This window comes from Oratosquilla oratoria, chromosome 13 (assembly GCF_046742065.1).
Source record: "Oratosquilla oratoria isolate Oo_2021 chromosome 13, ASM4674206v1, whole genome shotgun sequence".
Classification (NCBI taxonomy): Eukaryota; Metazoa; Arthropoda; class Malacostraca; order Stomatopoda; family Squillidae; genus Oratosquilla; species Oratosquilla oratoria.
The window spans coordinates 14,738,983-14,758,984 of NC_134789.1; the positions used below are offsets into that span (position 1 = coordinate 14,738,983).

At 41.2% G+C, this 20,002-nt stretch overlaps 1 protein-coding gene across 7 annotated transcripts in view; it reads left to right on the top strand.

Annotated features, from left to right (window-relative positions):
* The first annotated feature begins 641 nt into the window (after positions 1 to 641).
* Positions 642 to 20,002, top strand: part of LOC143032117 (uncharacterized) — a 37,301-nt gene continuing 17,940 nt past the window's right edge. For 2 of the 7 annotated variants that reach the window (XM_076196570.1, XM_076196576.1), the window contains exons 1-8: positions 642 to 763; positions 2,061 to 2,176; positions 2,470 to 2,563; positions 7,816 to 7,956; positions 9,666 to 9,785; positions 10,030 to 10,223; positions 16,559 to 16,664; positions 18,024 to 18,537. In XM_076196570.1, the coding sequence (XP_076052685.1) occupies positions 2,480 to 2,563; positions 7,816 to 7,956; positions 9,666 to 9,785; positions 10,030 to 10,223; positions 16,559 to 16,664; positions 18,024 to 18,537 (1,159 nt within the window). In that variant the 5' untranslated portion in view covers positions 642 to 763; positions 2,061 to 2,176; positions 2,470 to 2,479. Of the gene's footprint in view, positions 764 to 1,765; positions 2,177 to 2,457; positions 2,564 to 7,815; positions 7,957 to 9,665; positions 9,786 to 10,029; positions 10,224 to 16,558; positions 16,665 to 18,023; positions 18,538 to 20,002 lie in introns of those variants that run through there. The other 5 variants (XM_076196574.1, XM_076196571.1, XM_076196575.1 and 2 more) reach the window with 5 other exon arrangements.

Genomic DNA, 20,002 nt, shown 5'->3' on the forward strand with positions numbered 1-20,002 from the left:
AGTGATAGTTTCGGTTAAGACTGACATCTTGAGCCGATAAAAGTGAAAAGTGAAATTTTAAAAATATTCGTGAAAAATTCACCGGGGTGGCCCCCCTTAATCTGTGTTGATCCTGAATTTGAAAAAGGGAACTATTAATCCCTCAAATTTTGCAGGTTATGATATTTCAACAGTCTCCGTACAATTGGCGTCGAAATACAAGGCCTTGCAACTCAAGCAGAATTAATTTTTCAACAAGAATGAATTGCAAACAATAACCATATGTTGACAAAACAAAACAATGGGCAATTTAATATTTTAACACATTTCTGCAGAGTACAGCTAAATTTGAGAAATAACAACGGACCCAGAGCAATAGAGATCACCATAGTAGTGACCCTGTACATCACCTGATGGGATTGATAGACATAAACCAGCCCATAATAAGAAGATATTATTAAGATATTGTTAAATAATACGCTAGCCCATAAAAAGTATTGAAGTAATACGGGAAAAACACCATTGAGACTAGAAAGATTAAATGGTGTAGATATTAAATTCATATATCTCAATTTTTGCCCATTATTCTGTCGTTGGAAATATATCTTGTCCCTATATTCCGACACGGTTGCCACGGAATGAGTATGAAAATAGTGGCGCTGCGTGAGCAAACAATGGGTAGGGTGTGAACTGCGGTCTTTGGTGAACTGTCGGTAGAATTGGAATGAGCGCTTGCGTAGTTGAACGAAAATTGAATTCATCGGGTAATTGTACACAGTTACAGGTAATTGTGTATTTCAATCATCTTTAATAGCCATCAGGTAACGAAAGTATTTCCTGCTTCTGCATGAGAAGCGAATGACATTCATATTTGCATGCAGGACCTTACTCCTTAGAAATTTCTTTAACTAGTCGTCATCCATGAAGTGCCAAGAAAGGAGGGAGGAAGGGAGGGGAATATGTGGGAAATGAAATAGGTGTGAGTGATTTCTATGCCTTTTTTCTTTTTTGCTACCCCCCGTGTAAGTGGGAAATAGCCTTTGGTATTATTTATATCATGTATGTAGTCGTGAGATTGTATCGTAGGAGCAGTGGACATTAATATAACTGTTATTAGCCTGGGAATGGGATAGGAGATTAACCATCCTCCTTGCCTTGAAGGCATACACTTGTATGGGAACAAGGGAACAAGGGCCAACTTGATTCCAGAACCAGAGATACGTTTAGAGGAAACCCGTAACATCAATGAATTGGATATCGTAGTGGGAACGATTGTACGAACATTTGCTTCAAGATGTTCAGGTGTGCAATCCAGACAGTAGGATAGTATTTAGTTTACTCGTCTGCATGTGCCATATCAATCAGTGCCCGGAAAAGACTGTAAGTGAGGATTAGGCCGAAAATCCATTGAAAAATAACCCATCAAGCAGGCCATACTAAAAAAAAAAAAAAAAAGGTTATAAAGAGCGACTAACTGTGCAGTTACAAATATTGAAGAGTGGTTGAATTTATATTTCAAGACTTAAACTAGAGATTGTTAGACATTTAAAAACCATAAAGGCCAAGAAGTGACATATATTCTCATGAATAATTAGGAGAATGATTAATCATACAAGAATAGCTACAACTTAGAAATATAACACGTGTTTGGGGGCTTCAACCATGTCATGGGGCAGAGTTGAAAGTTCTATATCTGAATCACTCAACAAAAAGAAAGCTATATATGAACTTGTAATTGAGCAAACTGCACCTGCATCTTGTATATGCTTCGAATTGTTCCTGCAACTCTTGTGGGCGGGGGAGTTGGATGCATGTCTGTGTGTGTAAGGTCACATTATTACCCATAAATTGGTCATATATGAGCTCTGAGCTCTCTTCCAGGAGAGAAATAGCTGTTGATCATGAGCCTGACACATGATCCAAGACCATGCTGAAACACAGCTGCCACTGGCACTGAGAATATGACAGTAATTACCTACTGTTGGATATGTGATAAAACTATCAAGATTGAAAAGCACAGACACCATGGAATATATGGTAACAGTATATCATGTCTTGTCTCATCTTTTTGCTTCATGTAGATGAAGATGTGGGACCCTGCTGTGGATGTGTTGTGTCTTGCTGCATTGCTTCTGACCAGAGCACTAGACTAGGCAGGGAACAGGGATGACCCTTCAACCACAAGGAGCTAAGATAGGTAAACAAATGGGAGTGGGATGGGTGAGGTCAAGTGTATGCCTTCTTAGGTCACATTCCTCACAAGGGGAAATTTTTGAGTAAATAGATAGTACTTACTTAACTCTATTTACCTAACTGTAATACTGTGTATAGGAAATGAGTTGTACTTTAAGGTTCCATTTCCAACTAATTTTGAATTCATTGTTTCAGCTTTGGCTGTATATGTATGTCCCTTTGTATGGATATATTGTGGAATGCTGAGGAAAATATGGTAATGCTAATGTGGATTTCTTTATCAAGATTTATTTTCAGAAGAGAAAGAATGGAAGAAAAATTGAACGAGGTAGATCACACTTCCGAGATGTTTGAGGTAGAACGCATTGTTGATGTCAAGAATGAAAATGGAGTAAGTATATCTTATTAGTTTACTTTGTCCAGTTTGTAGGAGAAAAGGAAAGAGCAAACAAAGCTATAATAATGTACAAGAAATAGATGATTAGTTGATGAGATAAAGAAAGAGTAATTGAGTACTGTACTGATTTTGTGGTGGTTATTGAATAGATTTCCCCTTCTTCTATTCTGCAAGTTACTAATAGGTGCAAAATAGTTACAACATGGATATAGTTGGGCTTCATTAATGCCAGACAGTAGATGGTGAGGAGCCTATGCCAGGGGACACACAGCTATGGCCAATGGCATCCACAGAAATTTTGGTAGGGGAGGGGGATTAAATTAAAGATATACATGTATTGTTAAAGGTATAAGATTATATCAGGATACACACTTCCAATTGGTCATATAGGCACATATTTACATTATCTGCATGAGTTATATTTTGACTTTCATCAATTGTACACTGATATTCTTTAACTTGGAAATTTAACAAATTTATATGTGGTGACCACCAAAGTTTCAAACACACCCTGGATTTCTAGGGGTAGGAATTTTCCCCACCCTTCCTCTGGATGCTCATGGCTGTGACAGAAGTTGTCATCTTTACCCTATGTGCTTGGACCTTTAAGGCAGGTAACAGTCTGCTAAGAATTGGGAAGGAGAGGGGGATTCAAACCCACAACTAAGCAGATGTGAGACGAACACATTTCTGCCAAGAGCTGTTTGCAATGGAAAGAGTGGCTGCATATGAACTTGCTTGAAGAAACTATGGAGATTGGCAAGGGAGTGCTAATGAAATGGTTCACACATCCCCTTCCCTGAACATATGCTTTCAGTTGATTGTTAATGTTTGCGTATGGCAGTAAATAGAGAAGTAGATATGGAGGTGAATTAAAGAGTAAAGGGGGGCAAGTATTTACCTAGTTGTATTTTACGGGACGAGAGCTATGCTCATAGTGACCAGTTTTCGTAGCTCTCCACATTAAGTTTATTCTTAAAATCGTGTATAGTTTTGGCATTCACTGTTTCTCCATTTGGTTTGTTCCAGACATCAGTCACTCTATGTGGGAAGCTTTATTTTATTTATTTATTTTTATTATTGTTATTATTATTATTATTATTATTATTATTTATATATATATACATATATATATATATTTTTTTTTTCCAAGGTCTCTTCTGTAGCTATCTTTCTTTAGTTTCTTTTTGTGTCCTCTTGTTTCTCTTTTGTCCCACTTTAATAACTCGTCTCCATCAAGAATTTCCAACCATGGTGTTGCTAGGATAGTGAGTGAACACTCATAATGTGGGAATGGAGTTGGAGATGTGAGATGAACTTCAACAATAAAAAATGCAGCATAATGGAATTTGGAATAAATAGAAATAGAGTATCGGGACAGTATAAAATTGGAAACAAAAGTCAAAAAAGTAAATTCAGAAAGGGACTTAGGAGTAATCATCTCAAGTGACTTGACACCTGATAAACATGTCAATAAATTATTCAGAGAGACTTATAACTTATTGAGATCAATGAAAGTGGCCTTTACTACATAGATGAGGAGATGGTAAAAAAAATAGTTGTTACACTGATAAGACCTAGACTAGAATATGCTGCAACACTGTGGGCGCCTTGCACAAAGAAGAACATAAGAAAATTAGAAAGAATCCAAAGAGCAGTAACAAAAATGGCACCTACACTGACAAATCTGACATACGAACAAAGATTGGAGAAATTACATCTGTCAACACTGGAACAGAGAAGAGAAAGAGGCGTTTGTTGACCATTTTCAGAATTATGAAAGGGAAGGAAATTCTTGATAAAGACAACTTATTAAAGTGGGACAGAAGAGAAACAACAGGACACGAAAAGAAACTAAAAGACAGTTACAGAAAAGACCTGAAAAAAAAAATAGCTTCCCACACAGAGTGATTGATGTCTGGAACAAACTAAACGGAGAAACAGTGAATGCCAGAACTATGCACAATTTTAAGAATAAACTGGATGTGGAGAGATACGAAACGGGTCACTACAAGCATAGCTCTCGTCTCTTAAAATACAACTAGGTACAGAGAGTGGAGAGAGTATTTACTTAATTGTATTAACCTATTGTATTTGCTGTGATGCATGGAAGGGAGTTGGGGTGATGAGGGAGTATGTGTGAATGGTATTTTGGCACAGCCCAAAAGGATTTCTCCCTACCTTTCACTCTTGTTTGGAGACCATACTATTGACACATATTCCAGTCTTGCATATCAGGGTTTCAATGAGTTTTCATCATCTCTTCATATAATGGCATGCCACTGTAATCTTCTGTAGTAATCCATATGTCTCTCCCACATTCCTGCTGATATGTGTGTCAGGTGACAGATTGTCTTTTATCAACACTCCAAAGTCTTTTTTCTATTTTGCTTTTGTAATGTGTTCGCTTCCCAAGGAATAGTTTAAGGATGGCCTTTTGTTTGCTATTAGCCATTTCCAGTACTTTGCATTTTTTTGTTATTGAACTTCATTTCCCATTCTTGGCTCCCTACAAAAGTAGTATCTAGATCTTTTTGCAATATTCTACCATCCTCCTCATTTTTCACTCTTATGATTTTTGCATCATCAGCAAACATGTTGGCATAGCTTTGCTGTTCCTTCCATCATGTCATTAACATAGACAAGGAACATTATTGGTGCAAGCACTGAACCTTGTGGAACCCCACTCGTTACTGCTCTCCAGCTTGACATCTTATCTTTTATTACTGTCCTTATGTATCTTTCCTTCAAAAAGTCTTGAATTCATTCTAATAGTTTGCCTCTCAGTCCTTCAACATGCTCCAGGTTCCACACAAGTTGACTGTGAGGTACAGGAGCACGTAGGTCATGGACTTGTGGTGAACAGAGTCCCCCATATGTGCTTCTCTGCGATATTTTGACTTATAGTATCGCTGCTGCAGAAATGGGATGGACAAGGAATTTATATGTTGTGTAGAAATAGCTGGCCTTCGGCCTTGTATTACTGTTGTGTAGGTTAAGTCCATATTACGCCTGTACTACAGGCATTTGTTTCCTCATGGAAGCACAACCTTGGCCCTGCCGAGCCATATTCCCCACAAGGCTGGGTCCTTGGCTACTTTCGGTGTACAGGGTGTGTATATAAGAGGGGGTTTACACGGTCTAACGGTTTGTCGAACGCAGTTCGACAGACACATGTTTAAAGTGATGTGTGAACGGGGTATTTGGTTGTCGAGCACGTTGGTTAAACCCCAAATACCCCATTCACACATCACTTTAAACACGTGTCTGTCGAACCGCGTTCAACGAACTGTTAGACCGTGTAAACCCCCTCTAAGGAGACAGATTGTGGTCTCCATGTTCAGTTCTCTAAGGAGGGTAATGTGGTGAACAGAGTCCCCCACATGTGCTTCTATGCGATATTTTGGCTTATAGTAGTGCCGCTGCAGAAATGGGATAGACAAAGAATTTATATGTTGTGTAGAAATAGCTGGCTTTTGGCCTTGTATTACTATTGTGTAGGATAAGTAGTTCATATTACACCTGTACTACAGGCATTTGTATCCTCATGAAAGCACAACCTTGGCCCTGCCAAGCCATGTTCCCGAGAGGCTGGGTCCTTCGCTACCTTTCGGTATGCAGGGTGTGTATATAAGGAGACAGGTTGTGGTCTTCATGGTCAGTTCTCTTTTGTACTTATAACCAGCAGTGCACAACCCAAGGCCCGTGGTCATCTTTACAGTTGGGCAGGCCTCGGAACCTGACTGCTGACCCAGCCTAGGTTGAAACTTGTACCTACCAAAATAAAATCCAGCAACCCACTCGAGCTTCATTCACTCCCTCGGCACCAAAGCACTAGTAACGTTCTCGTAATGTTACAGACTTGTATAGTTGACGACTTCTTCTTCTCCTCCTCCTCCTCCTCCTCCTCCTCCTCCTCCTCCTACTTCTTTTTCATTTTTTCTTCCTTTTCTTTTTAATTTTTCTTCTTTTTCTTCCTCTTTTCTTTTTCATTTTTTCTTATTCTTTTTCTTCCTTTTCTTCATTTTTTCTTTTTTTTTCTTTTTGTCTTTTTCTTTTTTCTTTTTCTCCTCTTTTTCTTTTTCTTTTACCTCTACTTCTTTTACTTAAACTTTCTCTTGGCGTTTTAGTTAAAAATGATTAACCCCCCCACATCACTGCTATTGCTGATAGAAAAATACTTATTTACATGCATTGGCACTCAGAACTCACAGGCCTTACACTACCAAGACCTGACCTCAGACTCCACACTGCTTGGACTTACCATAGATGCAGGTTGCGCTTGAAACCATACTAACGCCACAGAGAAGGGTACCAAAAGATCAGAAATTATACTGCCAACATTCACTGTTTGGAGAACAACATAGACATGGGTGAACTTGCACAGTTTCAGCAAGAGGTGGGTAGCACCATGTATGCCACCAAACAGCAAATGCAACTGCAGTGCATGGACAGTTACAACTACTTAGGGGAAGGGGGTTTGTTTAGATCTTGTTGAGGTTCAGATAATGGTGGTTTAGATGTGGGAGGGACTATTGCAAAAAGGTAAAAGGGACCTTATACAATACAATGCTGTATGAAAGAATTTTACACCAATCATAACTGTACTCCAAGTAAGCATCAGCTTCAGACATAGTGCATTATATGAGGTTCTAATCCTTTTAATCCCTTTTCAGTACAGTTGGAAGAGCCAACTTGGTAATTCCTGAGTCTCAAGTTTGATTCACAGTCGTGAAAGCCATGTTATTTATTATTATGTCACTGTCCACTTGTGTCTTAGGTCATAATGTTAATGGTGATCAATGGGAAGACCTTGAATTTGAAACTGATGAACACATGCTGAGTGGCCCTATGGCCCCAGCACTTGGTTGAAGGCCATAAACCTTATAAATCAATCGGTTTTAATGTTAATGGCAGGAAGTGAATTAAGGTATTGTTCAAATATTTCCAAGTCTGCTGATGGGGATGGGGGTTGGGTAAAAGCTAATGCTTGGATCACAGTTGCAGTTGGCAACAACTTCCTACATAGATTATTATATGTGAATCCAATTTATCTATTTTAATTTTGTTTGTTTTATTTTATTTTAATATTTTTTTTTTTTCCCTCTCTCTCTTTCTCTTTGCAGTACAATGGTAAGAAATGGGTTTGGCAATATCTATCGCCAAAATTTAGTTCTTGGTCTTGTAGCCAGATTAGTTATTAATAATATCATTATACAACCATGATTCTACCACTTTACTGACAGGTGGGTAAGCCACTTTACAGGGTGCGCTGGAAAGACTTTAAACCAGCTGATGACACTTGGGAACCTGAAGAAAGCTTTTGTGCAGGAAGTTTGTACCTAGTGAAGAGGTTCTGGGAGAGGTACAATAAGCTTTTAGAAAAGGTAATAACAAAGAGTATGTGTAAAATTGTTTTCACATTAGAAATAGCATTCACCTTTTGTCACCTCCAATAGAAGTACCTTTAATGATGGATGAATAAGATGAAAAGTGATTTGGATGTATGTGGGATTTTAGTAGAACAAAGAAGAGTACAAGTAAAAAGGAATGTGTGGAGATTATGAATGAATCAAAGAACATGACCCTAATGGATGTTCCTTATATCAATTCTGAGTGGATGTAGAGGGAATTCACTGCATGGATATTGGGGGGAAACCAGCTTCTGCTCTCAGGCCCTGTATTGGATGAACTGTACATTTGCTATACTGCATTTAACTTGTGCAGTCGGTCAATCAATCTGTTGCCTTGGTCTCTCTTGCAGAAGACCTGTAGCCTCCAGGACTCGTATGCAATGTGGCAGGGACAAGCAGCCCTTTTTTTTTTTTGCACACAGCTCATCTCCATGTTTTGTTCCCATCTTTCTCTTACCCTTCTAAAGTGTCTGGACATGGGTTGAGTGCCCTGATGAAAGTATAGTACAAGAGGCTGCAATAAAATAAGAAATGTTTAAGCATATTTGACTGGTCAAGACACCACACATGCATATTCAGAACTAGATGCACAGGTATGTTGCTTGGCTGGCCTGCCCATATAGTAACACTGGTGTCACACCAGGCAGAGCAGTGGGGTGCTTGAAAGTTTAGTGTGTTCTTCTTGGCCCCATTACTTTAATCATGTAAAACCAAATACTCGTGTATTTAGAATAGAATTCCATAACAATTGAATGTTGCTAGACTGAAATTGTGCAGGTAACCTCAAAGGGTGGTGGACAGAAGGGTGGCATTAATGGACTTTATATATGTGCTGTGTTGCTGCACTGCTTCTGTCCCAGGCAGTGGGTAGGGGACAGGGATGACCCTTCATTGATGAGGAGCTTGGATGAAAGGGAAATGGGTGGGGGTGGATGTATGCCTTGACTGGCTACCTCCCTTATGAGAGAAAAGAAGCCTATTGGTATATAAATGTAGAGAAACTTCATAAGTAAAGGGTTACGTGAACTAATGCATCTGTTGACATCAAAATTGTGATAGCTCTGGCATGTAGATTGATAATTATATAGTGCAAATCTATGTTACAGGAAATACATACATACATACATATACCAAGGCTTTTTCCCCCTTACAAGGGGGGTAGCCAAAAAGAAAAAGGCATAAAATCATTCCCACCCATTCCCTCCCTGAATACACTCCACACCCCTCCACCCTCCCTTCCATCTCAGCACCTCCTGAATGACGAGTCATCCCTGCACCTTGTCCACTGCCCTGGGTCAGAAGCAGTGTCGCAAGACACAGCACATCCACAGCAAGGCCGCTTCTTTAAATCGGTGACCCCCCCCCTCTCCGTCCCCCCATTGCATAAAATGAGAGGACGGGGAGAAATCCCTTCGGGCTGCATCAAATTTTGCTCACACATACTACCTCACCCCCCATCCACCCGCCCATTCCACCTCATGCAATCACAACATCATCCATATACAACCATTCTCCATTCACCCCTGTCTTCTGTCCTCTCCCGTCCTTCCTCAACAGACGTTCCCCTCTTCCCCAAAGCCCCCTGCACCCCATCCATCCACCTCATCCTAGGACGTCCCCTCATGTTCACTCCCTCCACATCTGCCTTCCACACTATTTCATAGTTTTAATATATTTTACAGGAAATGTCTGTGCTAAAAGACTTGGGAAAACCCATAGAGTTGGCAGCAAACAATGTGAACATTTTAAGAGATGAAGTTGAAGCTGTCCTGAATAACAAGCAAGGGGAAGATGAAGGCAAGGTATGTATGGTCACCATTTCAGTCCTTTACGTTTCTAGGTCCATCCCTCACCTCCAACATCTCTCCCCTTTAATTCTCATCTCCCTTAACATAAGAACATAAGAATAAGCATATTGGTATACTAGTTAGATAAACATTGTAATGCATTGAATGTCTCACTAGAGATAGAACTAGGGGTCAAATATTTTTGTATAAGATTTGCTTGTATCATGCCTTCATATATGTTCTAAACTTTGTATTCTAGAAGTGGACATATTACTTGCTTAAATGGAAAGGTTACGGGTCAGAGAATAACACATGGGAACGAGAGGATGAGTTAGTGCATGCTAAGGACCTCATCACTACCTACTTACATCAGTGTCGTGTCAAGAAATCCAACAGGGAACGGAAGAAAGCTGAACAAAAGATTAAGGAAGTAACTATGATTGATTATGATAGGTAAATATTTACTCTGATTATCCAATATATATATACATACATATACCAAAGGTTTTTTCCCCCTTACACAGGGGGTAACCAAAATGAAAAAGGCATAGAAATCACTCCCACCCATTTCATTTCCCATATATTCCACTCCCCTCCACCCTCCTCCCTCCCTCCTATCTTGGCACCTCCTGGATGACGGGCCATCCCCGCATCCTGTCCACTGCCCTGGATCAGAAGCAGTGTCGCAAGACACAGCACATCCACAGCAAGGCCGCTTCATATATTCGGCGACACCCCCCCCACCCCTCTCGGTCCCCTCATGCAGGAAAGGAGAAGACGGAGAAATCCCTTTGGGCTGCGTCAATTTTTTTCTCATACATACTTCCTCACCCCCATCCCCCACCCACTCCCCCTCATGCATCACAGCATCATCTATACACAACCCTTATCCATTCACCCCTATCTTCTGTCCTCTCCCATCCTTCCTCTACAGACATTCCTCTCTTTTGTAAAGCCCCTTTCACCCCATCCATCCATCTCATCCTTGAACACCCCCTCATATTCACTCCTTCCACCTCCGCCTTCCACCCTTCTTTTACTAATCTTTCTTCACTCATTCTTTCCATGTGTCCAAACCATCCTAATACTCTTTCATCATCCCTATCTCCCAGCTCCCTTTCCACCCCTGTTCTCCTCCTCACCTCCTCATTTCTCACTCTATCTAACCTAGTAACCCCTATCATACTTCTCAGATATTTCATCTCAAACACATTCAAACTCCTTCTCTCTTCCTCTCTCATGTTCCATGTCTCTGCCCCGTACATTGCTGTTGGCACAATCACTCCTTCATATAACCTCCTCTTAGCATCCATTCCCAGATGTCTATTTCTCATTACACTTTTCAATCCACCAAGGCATTTACTCGCTTCTCTCAATCTACATTCTACCTCCACCCCCACTCCTCCCTATCCTGTCATATTCGCACCCAAGTATCTGAAACTATCCACTTCCTCTAGTTTCTCACCCTTAATGCTCACTTCCAGCCTACTGTCACTCTCTCCCCTTGTACATCTCATCACCTTACTTTTGCCCACATTTATGTTCAGCTTCCTTCTTTCACACACCTTCTCAAACTCTGTCACTAACTTCCTCAATCCCTCCTCTGATCCTGCTACAAGTGCAGTGTCGTCAGCAAACAACAACTGGCTCACCTCCCACTTTTCTCCATTTTCTTTAATCATCTGCAACCCCTGATTCACTGCCCTTGCATTCACCTCTTGCACCACCCCATCCACGTAAAGATTGAACAGCCAGGGCGACATAACACACCCCGACAAAGTCCCACCTTTACCTCAAACCATTCACTCTCTCCATTTCTAATCCTAATGCAAGCTCTACTACTCTCATAAAAACTCTTGACTGCTCTTAACAGCTTTCCTCCTATCCCATATATCTGCAGTACCTCCCACAGTGCCTTCCTATCTACCCTGTTGTAAGCCTTTTCCAGATCCATAAAAGCCCAAAAAACATCCTTACCTTTTCCTATAGCTTTCTCACATATCTGTCTTACCACAAAAATCTGATCTACACATCCCCTACCTGTCCTAAACCCACACTGTTCCTCACCAATTACTCCCTCTGTTCCTCTCCTAATCCTCTCAATCAAGACCCTCCCATAAGCCTTCCCAACTACACTCAACAAGCTGATCCCTCTGTAACTACTACACTCACACTTGTCCTCCTTTCCCTTGTAGTGGAACTATACAAGCACTCCTCCAGTCCTCTGGCACTCTACCCTCTCTTAAACAAACATTAACCTCACCAGCCAGTCCACCATAACTGTACCTCCTTTTTTCAGACATTCTGCATGGCATCCATCCAGCCCAGGTGCCTTACCTGCTCTCATCATCTTAACAGCTGCTTTCACTTCATCCTTCCCTATTTCTCCTCCATTTTCCTCACTCATCACTCTCATTTTCTTAGCGCTTCCCACTGCAGTTACCTTTCCCTCCCTATCCTCCTTCACATTTAGCAACTCCCTAAAATACTCTGCCCACCTTACTCTCACTGCCTTCTCTTCCATTATCATCTCTCCATCTGCACCTTTTACCTCTTCTCTACTTGATTTGTTTCCTCTTCCTCTTTTAACTTCCTTCCAAAACATCTTTTTATTATTTTCAAAATTTTCTGTCATACTCTTTCCCCATTTCACATCTGCTCTCTTCTTTGCTTCCTTTATCTTATACTTAACTTCCTTTCTCTTTACTTTGTACCTCTCATACGACTCCCTCGTCCTAATTTGTAACCAATCTATGAATGCCTGCTTCTTCTCTTCTACACCTTTCTTTGTTTCCTCATCCCACCACTCACTACCCTTCTTTCTATTTCCTCCCACCCTCCTTGTTCCACACACCATCTTTGCACACCTTATGACTCCTTCCTTGAACCATCCCTATTCCTCCTCCATTCCTATTTCTACTCTATCCTTTACTCCCTCCCACTCTTCTCTCAACTTCTTCTTATACTCATTCTCCTTTTTTCCTCATTTAAGTAGTTTACTCTAAGTACCTCCCTACCTTCTGCCCTTTTCCTCTTTCTCCACCTATTCTTCACTCTCAATTCACCTTCCACCAGAAAATAATCTGATATTCCCCCACTCTCTCCCCTTAGAACATGTACATCCTTAACTCTTCCTACCATACTCCTGGTCACCAATATACAGTGCTCGACAAAATTCGCGCCTGCTTAGGCCAGACCGGGCGCAAACTATGGCGAAAAAATGATGGTCATTTTGATGGTGAAACAAAGATGTCAGAACTCGCGCCTGCCTGTATGACGTCACTGCATCCAAGGACGATGCGACCAGGGAAGCTGGAGCGCGTCAGTTGCCTCAGGGCTTTCGTGGAGGTAGGGTGTGTGTGGCGTTGTGCTCGTGAGGGGGCCAAGTTTTGTGTCGCATTTTTTTACCTTTTTTCCCTTTTCAGTGTAAATATGGCTCCGACCAACCATTTAAGCAATGAACAGATTGCACAGGTGCTGGTATTGAAAGATGCAGGCCATGGAACGAAAGAAATAAGTGACTTGATGAACATAAACCCTTCCACAGTGCGCAGGTGGATAAGGCGTCGACGCCAAGAAAACAGTGGTGCAGACCCAGTGCCTAGAAAACACACTGGCAGGCCTAGGAAAACTTCCCATAGGGCTACTAATGGCCCTATGGTGAAGGGCTACTAATGGCCCTATGGGAAGTTTTCCTAGGCCTGCCAGTGTGTTTTCTAGGCACTGGGTCTGCACCACTGTTTTCTTGGCGTCGACACCTTATCCATCTGCACATTGTGGAAGGGTTTATGTTCATCAAGTCACTTATTTCTTTCATTCCATGGCCTGCATCTTTCAATACCAGCACCTGTGCAATCTGTTCATTGCTTAAATGGTTGGTCGGAGCCATATTTACACTGAAAAGGGAAAAAAGGTAAAAAAATGCGACACAAAACTTGGCCCCCTCACGAGCACAACGCCACACACACCCTACCTCCACGAATGCCCTGAGGCAACTGACGCACTCCAGCTTCCCTGGTCGCATTGTCCTTGGATGCAGTGACGTCATACAGGCAGGCGCGAGTTCTGACATCTTTGTTTCACCATCAAAATGACCATCATTTTTTCGCCATAGTTTGCGCCCGGTCTGGCCTAAGCAGGCGCGAATATTGTCGAGCACTGTATAGTCCATTAACACTCTATCTACCACCCTTCCATCCACCACCCTCTCCCATGTGTACTTATGCTTGACTTTCTTCCTAAACACTGTATTTGCTATCATCAACTCTCTTTCAAGACACATCTCCACCCTCAATTCTCCACTATGATTTTTGCCTCAAACTCCATACTTCCCAATCACTCCGTCAGTTGGTTCATTTCCTACCCTAGCATTTAGGTCTCACAATACTACTACATTGACATTTCTCCCTAATCCCTCTATGCACTCATATCTACCCAAAATGCCTCCCTTTCCTCTACGTTCTTCTCACTGCCAGGCCAATATGCCCTTACAAAAACCCACATCTCCTTTCCCAGCTTCACCTTCATCCACATCAACCTTGATGAAACCTCCTTCCACTCCACTACCTGCTTACTTATCTCTTTACTTACTAGTATAGCCACCCCTTCTCTCCCTCGTCCTCTCTTCTTCTCTCCCTCGTCCCCTCTTCACTCCTGAGTACCTTTCCTTTCATTTTAGTTTCACTCAAAGCCAGTACATCCATCTTTCTTCTCACAAACATACTGCCTATCTCTTCCCTTTTACTCTCATCTGTACCACATCCACGCACATTAGAAGACCCAAACCTTAGGGTACTAGTTGGAAAACTCCCAGACCCTCTTATGCCTTTACTTTCTTTTTTAGGAATGTCTTCTTTTGGGGCTACAGGTAGTAGGACTCCTAATCCCATCCCCTGTCCCTTTTTTGTTGCCTTTTACGTCTCAAGTGGAAATACTTGGTGGCAGTATTATTTTCCCCCACCACAGGGTGTGTGTATATATGTATATATATATATATATATATACACCATATTTTTCGGATGATAAGGCGCTTCGTACCATAAAGTGCACCCGTAATTTGCTATTCCCCGTCCTTACATAAGGCGCACCTGGTCTCGTCATCGGATAATTATGCATATGTGAGTGCATTCAGAACTGAACATTTTCGTTGTTGAATGAGAAAAATCGGTTGGGATTTAGCAAAATTACAAAAATAAATTGTATATATATATATATATTTTTTTTGTCAGTGAAATCAGACCACCTCCATGGACAGTCTGCCCTGCCAATACCCCTAAAAAACAACATAAACACGTTACGGGAATTGTGGGGAATAAAACCAACATTAGCAGTTTTATTCCTGGAATTCTTTATTCACTTAAAAACACAAGATTACAAATGAAGGTAATTTTTAGTTTCGACCATGGGCGCAATATAGCAATAGAAAATTAATTATTAATTTTTTGTAAATTATAATGTATCAACGTAATATGCAATTTTGTGAGCGGAAATAAAAAAAAAGGTGCGAAAACTGATTTTGTAAGTAACGAAGTCGTGTCGGACGAATGGTACGCCATGTCTGTTATGATAGATGCCGACGTTGAAGAAATGAAAGGGTGATGAATTCGTCTAACCTAACCTAACCTGTGTTTAATAAATCATTACCTGCAAATTAAATGCCATCCGGCTCGTCCTCGTTGTCGTCGTCGTGAGAGACGTTGGCGTCCCGATCCTATGCTACCGACTTCGTTCATTAGCATATTTGCTTGTAGCAAGGTATTTTTTATTTTCATTTCCGCCCACAAAATTGCATATTACGTTGATACATTTAATATACAAAATTAATAATTAATTTTATATTGCCATATTGCGCCCATGGTCGAAACTAAAAAAAAAATACCTAACTGACTACAGTCTGAGTGGAGCGAGACTAGACCAATGCAAAATGGCTGTCTGTGTTGTGGACGCTATCATATCATAGCCATGATAACGTGAATGAATGCGGTGGCATGGACTCGAAAACTGTCGAAGTTTTCGCAATTTTCTTGTCAAGATACATGCATCTTGGTTATAACTTGGTTGTAACTTTTGCTGGGCCTATGCACTGTCGCCGTCGGCAGGCTAGCCACGAAACGTGTCAAAATAATTCGTCACTGTCCGAGGCATTTTTTTTGCACTGAAGCCACACATAAGGCGCAGCTCACGATAAGGCGCACCACCCGATTTTGACCGATTTTAAGGATTTTGCCCGCGCCTTATGGTCCGAAAAATATGGTATTTATTTATTTTTTATTTTTATTTTTTCTTCATTCTTCTTCCTCCAACCATCTTATGAAATACCACTCATATTCATCAACAGCATATATGTCTTTCTCAATTTTGTCATAGTTCATAGGAGCCACACAGGCACTGCCCAGTTTCACCCAGATGTGCTCAGACCCAGAAAGCTTTCATACAGTTGTGGTAGGATGGCATTGGACTGGCTTTCTTTGTGTACATGTATTTCCTGACAGGGTGCAGATATATGTATTTTACCTAGTTTTATCATATTGGAAGGGGAGCTTTTTTTTTTTTTTTTTTTTTTTTTAATGACAGGAATTTGAAGGTCATTTATGCAGGAAATTACCTAAATTACCTGTAGGGGATGGAATGGGGGGGGAGTGGTTTCTGTGCCTTGTTTTTTGGCTACTTCCCTTATAAGGAGGAAAAAGCCTTTGGTATGTGTATGTATATACCTGGCCATCCAGTTGCAGTACATTTTAGTGTGTGTTAGTGGCACATGCTCCAGTGTAAGAAAGTATTTATTGCAGGCAAGTCAAGGAACAGGAGTTTTGGAAATCTGTGGCAAGAGGAGAAGTAAATAACACCACTGACCTCTACTCCTTAGTGAAAGCACGGAGACAAAAGCAAGGTCAGGTGAGTGTGGATGTAATTAGAAATATATTCGTAAACGTTGCCTGGAGTTTTACTGACTGGAAACCCAGAGCCTCACAGTACCAAGCAGTTGTCCTGCATTTGCATAGATCTCTCTGGGAAGAAACATTGGACCCTTGTCAGTATTGTATTTACCTTATTGGAAATACGTAGATGCTGTATACCAAAAAATCCTTAAAGGCCCAGCCAAGGCATACATTCACCCTTCACCCGTCCCACATCCATTTGTTTCTCTTTTATCTTAGCTTCTTGTGAATGAAGTGTGAATATTATTAGATAAATACAACAGTATGAGGCCTGTATATTTTTTGTTGTCTGATAGGAGGAAGGGGAATGAAAAGTGTCATAAGAAAGGAGCATCTGGGAATGGATGCAAAAAGATTATATGAAGGAATGATTGTGTCTACAGTGGTATATGGGGCAGAGACTTGGAATTTAAGAGAGGCAGAAAGAAGTTTAAATGTTTGAGAAATATGGTAGGGTTACAAGGTTGGGTAGAGTGAGAAATGAGGTGAGGAGGAGAGCAGGGGTGGAAAGGGAGCTGGCAGATAGAGCTGATGAAAAATTATTGGTATAATTCAGACACGTGGGAAGAATGAGTGAAGAAAGATTAGCAAAAGAGTTGTGGAAAGCAAAGGTGGATGGAGTGAACTTGAAAAATGGCCAAGGATGAGATTGATGAAGTAAAAGGTGCTCTGAGCAAGAGGGGATTGTTTGTTGAGTACAGAAGGAAGAAGGCAGGGAATAGGGTTGAGTGGAGGATGGCTGTGTATGGATATTTTGATGCAGCCCAAAGGCATTTCTCCCAGTCTTTTCTATTTTTCACATGAGGGAATAAAAGGGGGGGGTTGTTGTTGTGTAAGTAAAGCCGCTCTGCTGTGGATGTGCTGTGTCTTCCTTAATTGTTTTCTGACACAGGCGGGGACAGGGATGACTCTTTATTCACGATGAGCTAAGATAAGCAGGAAACAAGACGGTAGATGGGAGTGGGGTTGTGCCTTGACTTGATTACTTCCTTTATAAGGGGGAAGAAACCCATCGTAAATAGATAGGAGGAAGGAAGCAGTTACCAGTTGGCTCTCATTATTGGACCCAAATAAATTAGTCATCATATCTTTGATGCATTGCTTCTGACCTGGGCAGTGGGTGGGGAACAAGGGTGGCCTTCATCCACAAAGAGCTAAGATAAATGGGTTGGAGGGGTATGCATGTTTTGGCTGACTACTTTCCTTATAAGGAGAAAGTAGCCTTTTGGTATGTAGAGATAATTTAGGATTAGATTTGTATTTGTTTTTGCTATGATATTATTACCTCTTGCTCCATCATTCTTTTCATGAACAGAAACTCCAGCCTGGAGGAATGCTGCTTAGAAAAACAAGACATCCTCCTAAAATAAACCATTTGCAAAAAAACAAGAACATGGAGCCAGCAACAAGTGTGCAGGCAGGTGACTTTGTTTATAAAGATATAAATATACAGAATCAAGCGAAGTTGAGTAGAAAACAGAGGAAAAAGAGGAATTGCAAGGAGGAAGTTCAAAATAAAAAAAAGTCAGAGGGGTTCAAAAAGAAGGTCTTTAAAGGTGCCCCTGAAGGTGATCCACATAAGGCAAAACTTGAGTCAGTGGTTAAAGCACAGACAAGTGAAGTGCGTAGAAAACGTAGGAGAAAGAGGAAACGCAAGGAGGATGTTCAAAATCCAAAGAAGTCAGAGAAGGCCAAAAAAGAGAGAGTCTGTTCTTTACTGAAAGGTCTCCCTGAATATGATCCACATAAAGCACAGCTTGAGTTGATGTATAAGGCCCAGACAACTCTAACGCTTACTGGTCCACAGCTTATTGAAGCCATCAGTCAAGGTAAGTGGGTGAATGTGCTGCAGACATTTCAATCTGAGGTGATAGTCATGTGAGAATGGGTGGTAGATACTCTCAGAGCATGAATTGGTGGTGCCTGGTGTGAAATTAAGTAAACCAAGATAAGGGTAGGTGAAAGAAATGAATAAAGCCATAGGAGTATGTAATCAGGATTTCAAAGGAGCAAATATGTGCATTAGTAACAAAGTTGAAGAAGTAGATTAAGACAACAAACCTTCCTTGAGAGGGATGCATCAGGGATGAACTGGCTGGGATGCAAGGAAAGACGTAAAGAGATATCTTCACAGAGTTTAAGCAAGGAGTGAAAGTGATATGTATGATAAGTGATAAAGATCTTACAAGCAAAATGTATTTCTTTTGAAAGAGTAGAAGAGAAGCTCTTCATTTACCTTGCCTAGCCACTGTGCACCATGGGTAATAACTGATTGGATTGAAAAAATGTATGTATATAGATATTTTGGAAAGAAATTGAGAGGTGGGAGGTGCATATAGATGATAATGGAGGGGACAGCAATGAGAGGAGGATGGGTAGAATATTTTGGGGAGTTGCTAGATGTGAGGAAGGGTAGAGAGGGAGGGGTGGTTGCAATGGGTGGCGCTGAGAGGGTGACAGTAGTTGGTGAGGAAAATGGAGGAGAAATAGGAAAGATGAGGTGAAGGCAGTAGTTATGATGAGAGCAGGTAAGGCACCTGGGTTGGATGGGTGTCATGCAGAATGTCTTTAAAAAGGAGGTACAGGGATGGTGGACTGGCTGGTGAGGTTATTTAATGGTTGTAGAGTGCTGGAGCACTGGCAGAGTGCCTGTGTAATTCCACTTTACCCGTCTGGGGTACTGGCTGCATGTTATTGTGGCAGAGTAGCATGAAGTTGATACTTTAGGGTCTATATGGGGCACCCCTATAGACCAGGGCCACACATCATTTTGTCTGTGATAGAGGAAAACTCTGTTCAAAGAGAAATGATGACACTTTCATACTACGATTGTCCCTCCGTTATGCTGTCCCCCGTTTCCTTTTTTTGCCTACCCTGTGGTGGGGGAAGAGAATGGTACCACAAAGTCTCTTCACTTGAGTCATAATAGGTGACAAAAAGCGGGATGGGGATGGGATTAGGAGTCCTATTACCTGTAGCCCCAAAGGAGACATTCTTAAAAAAAGTAAAGCCATAAGAGGGTCTGGGAGTTTTCCAACCAGTACCCTCAGGTTTAGGTTTTTTAATGTGCGTGGATGTGGTACAGATTGAGAGTAAAAGGGAAGAGATAGACAATATGTTTGTGAGAAGAAAGATGGATATGCTGGCTTTGAGTGAAATGAAAATGAAAGGGAAAGGCGAGTGTGAGTTTGGGAGTGTAGCTGGGAGGTACTCAGGAGTGAAAAGGGGACAAGGAAGAGAAGGGGTGGCTATACTAGTAAGTGAAGAGATAAGTAAGCGTGTAGTGGAATGGAA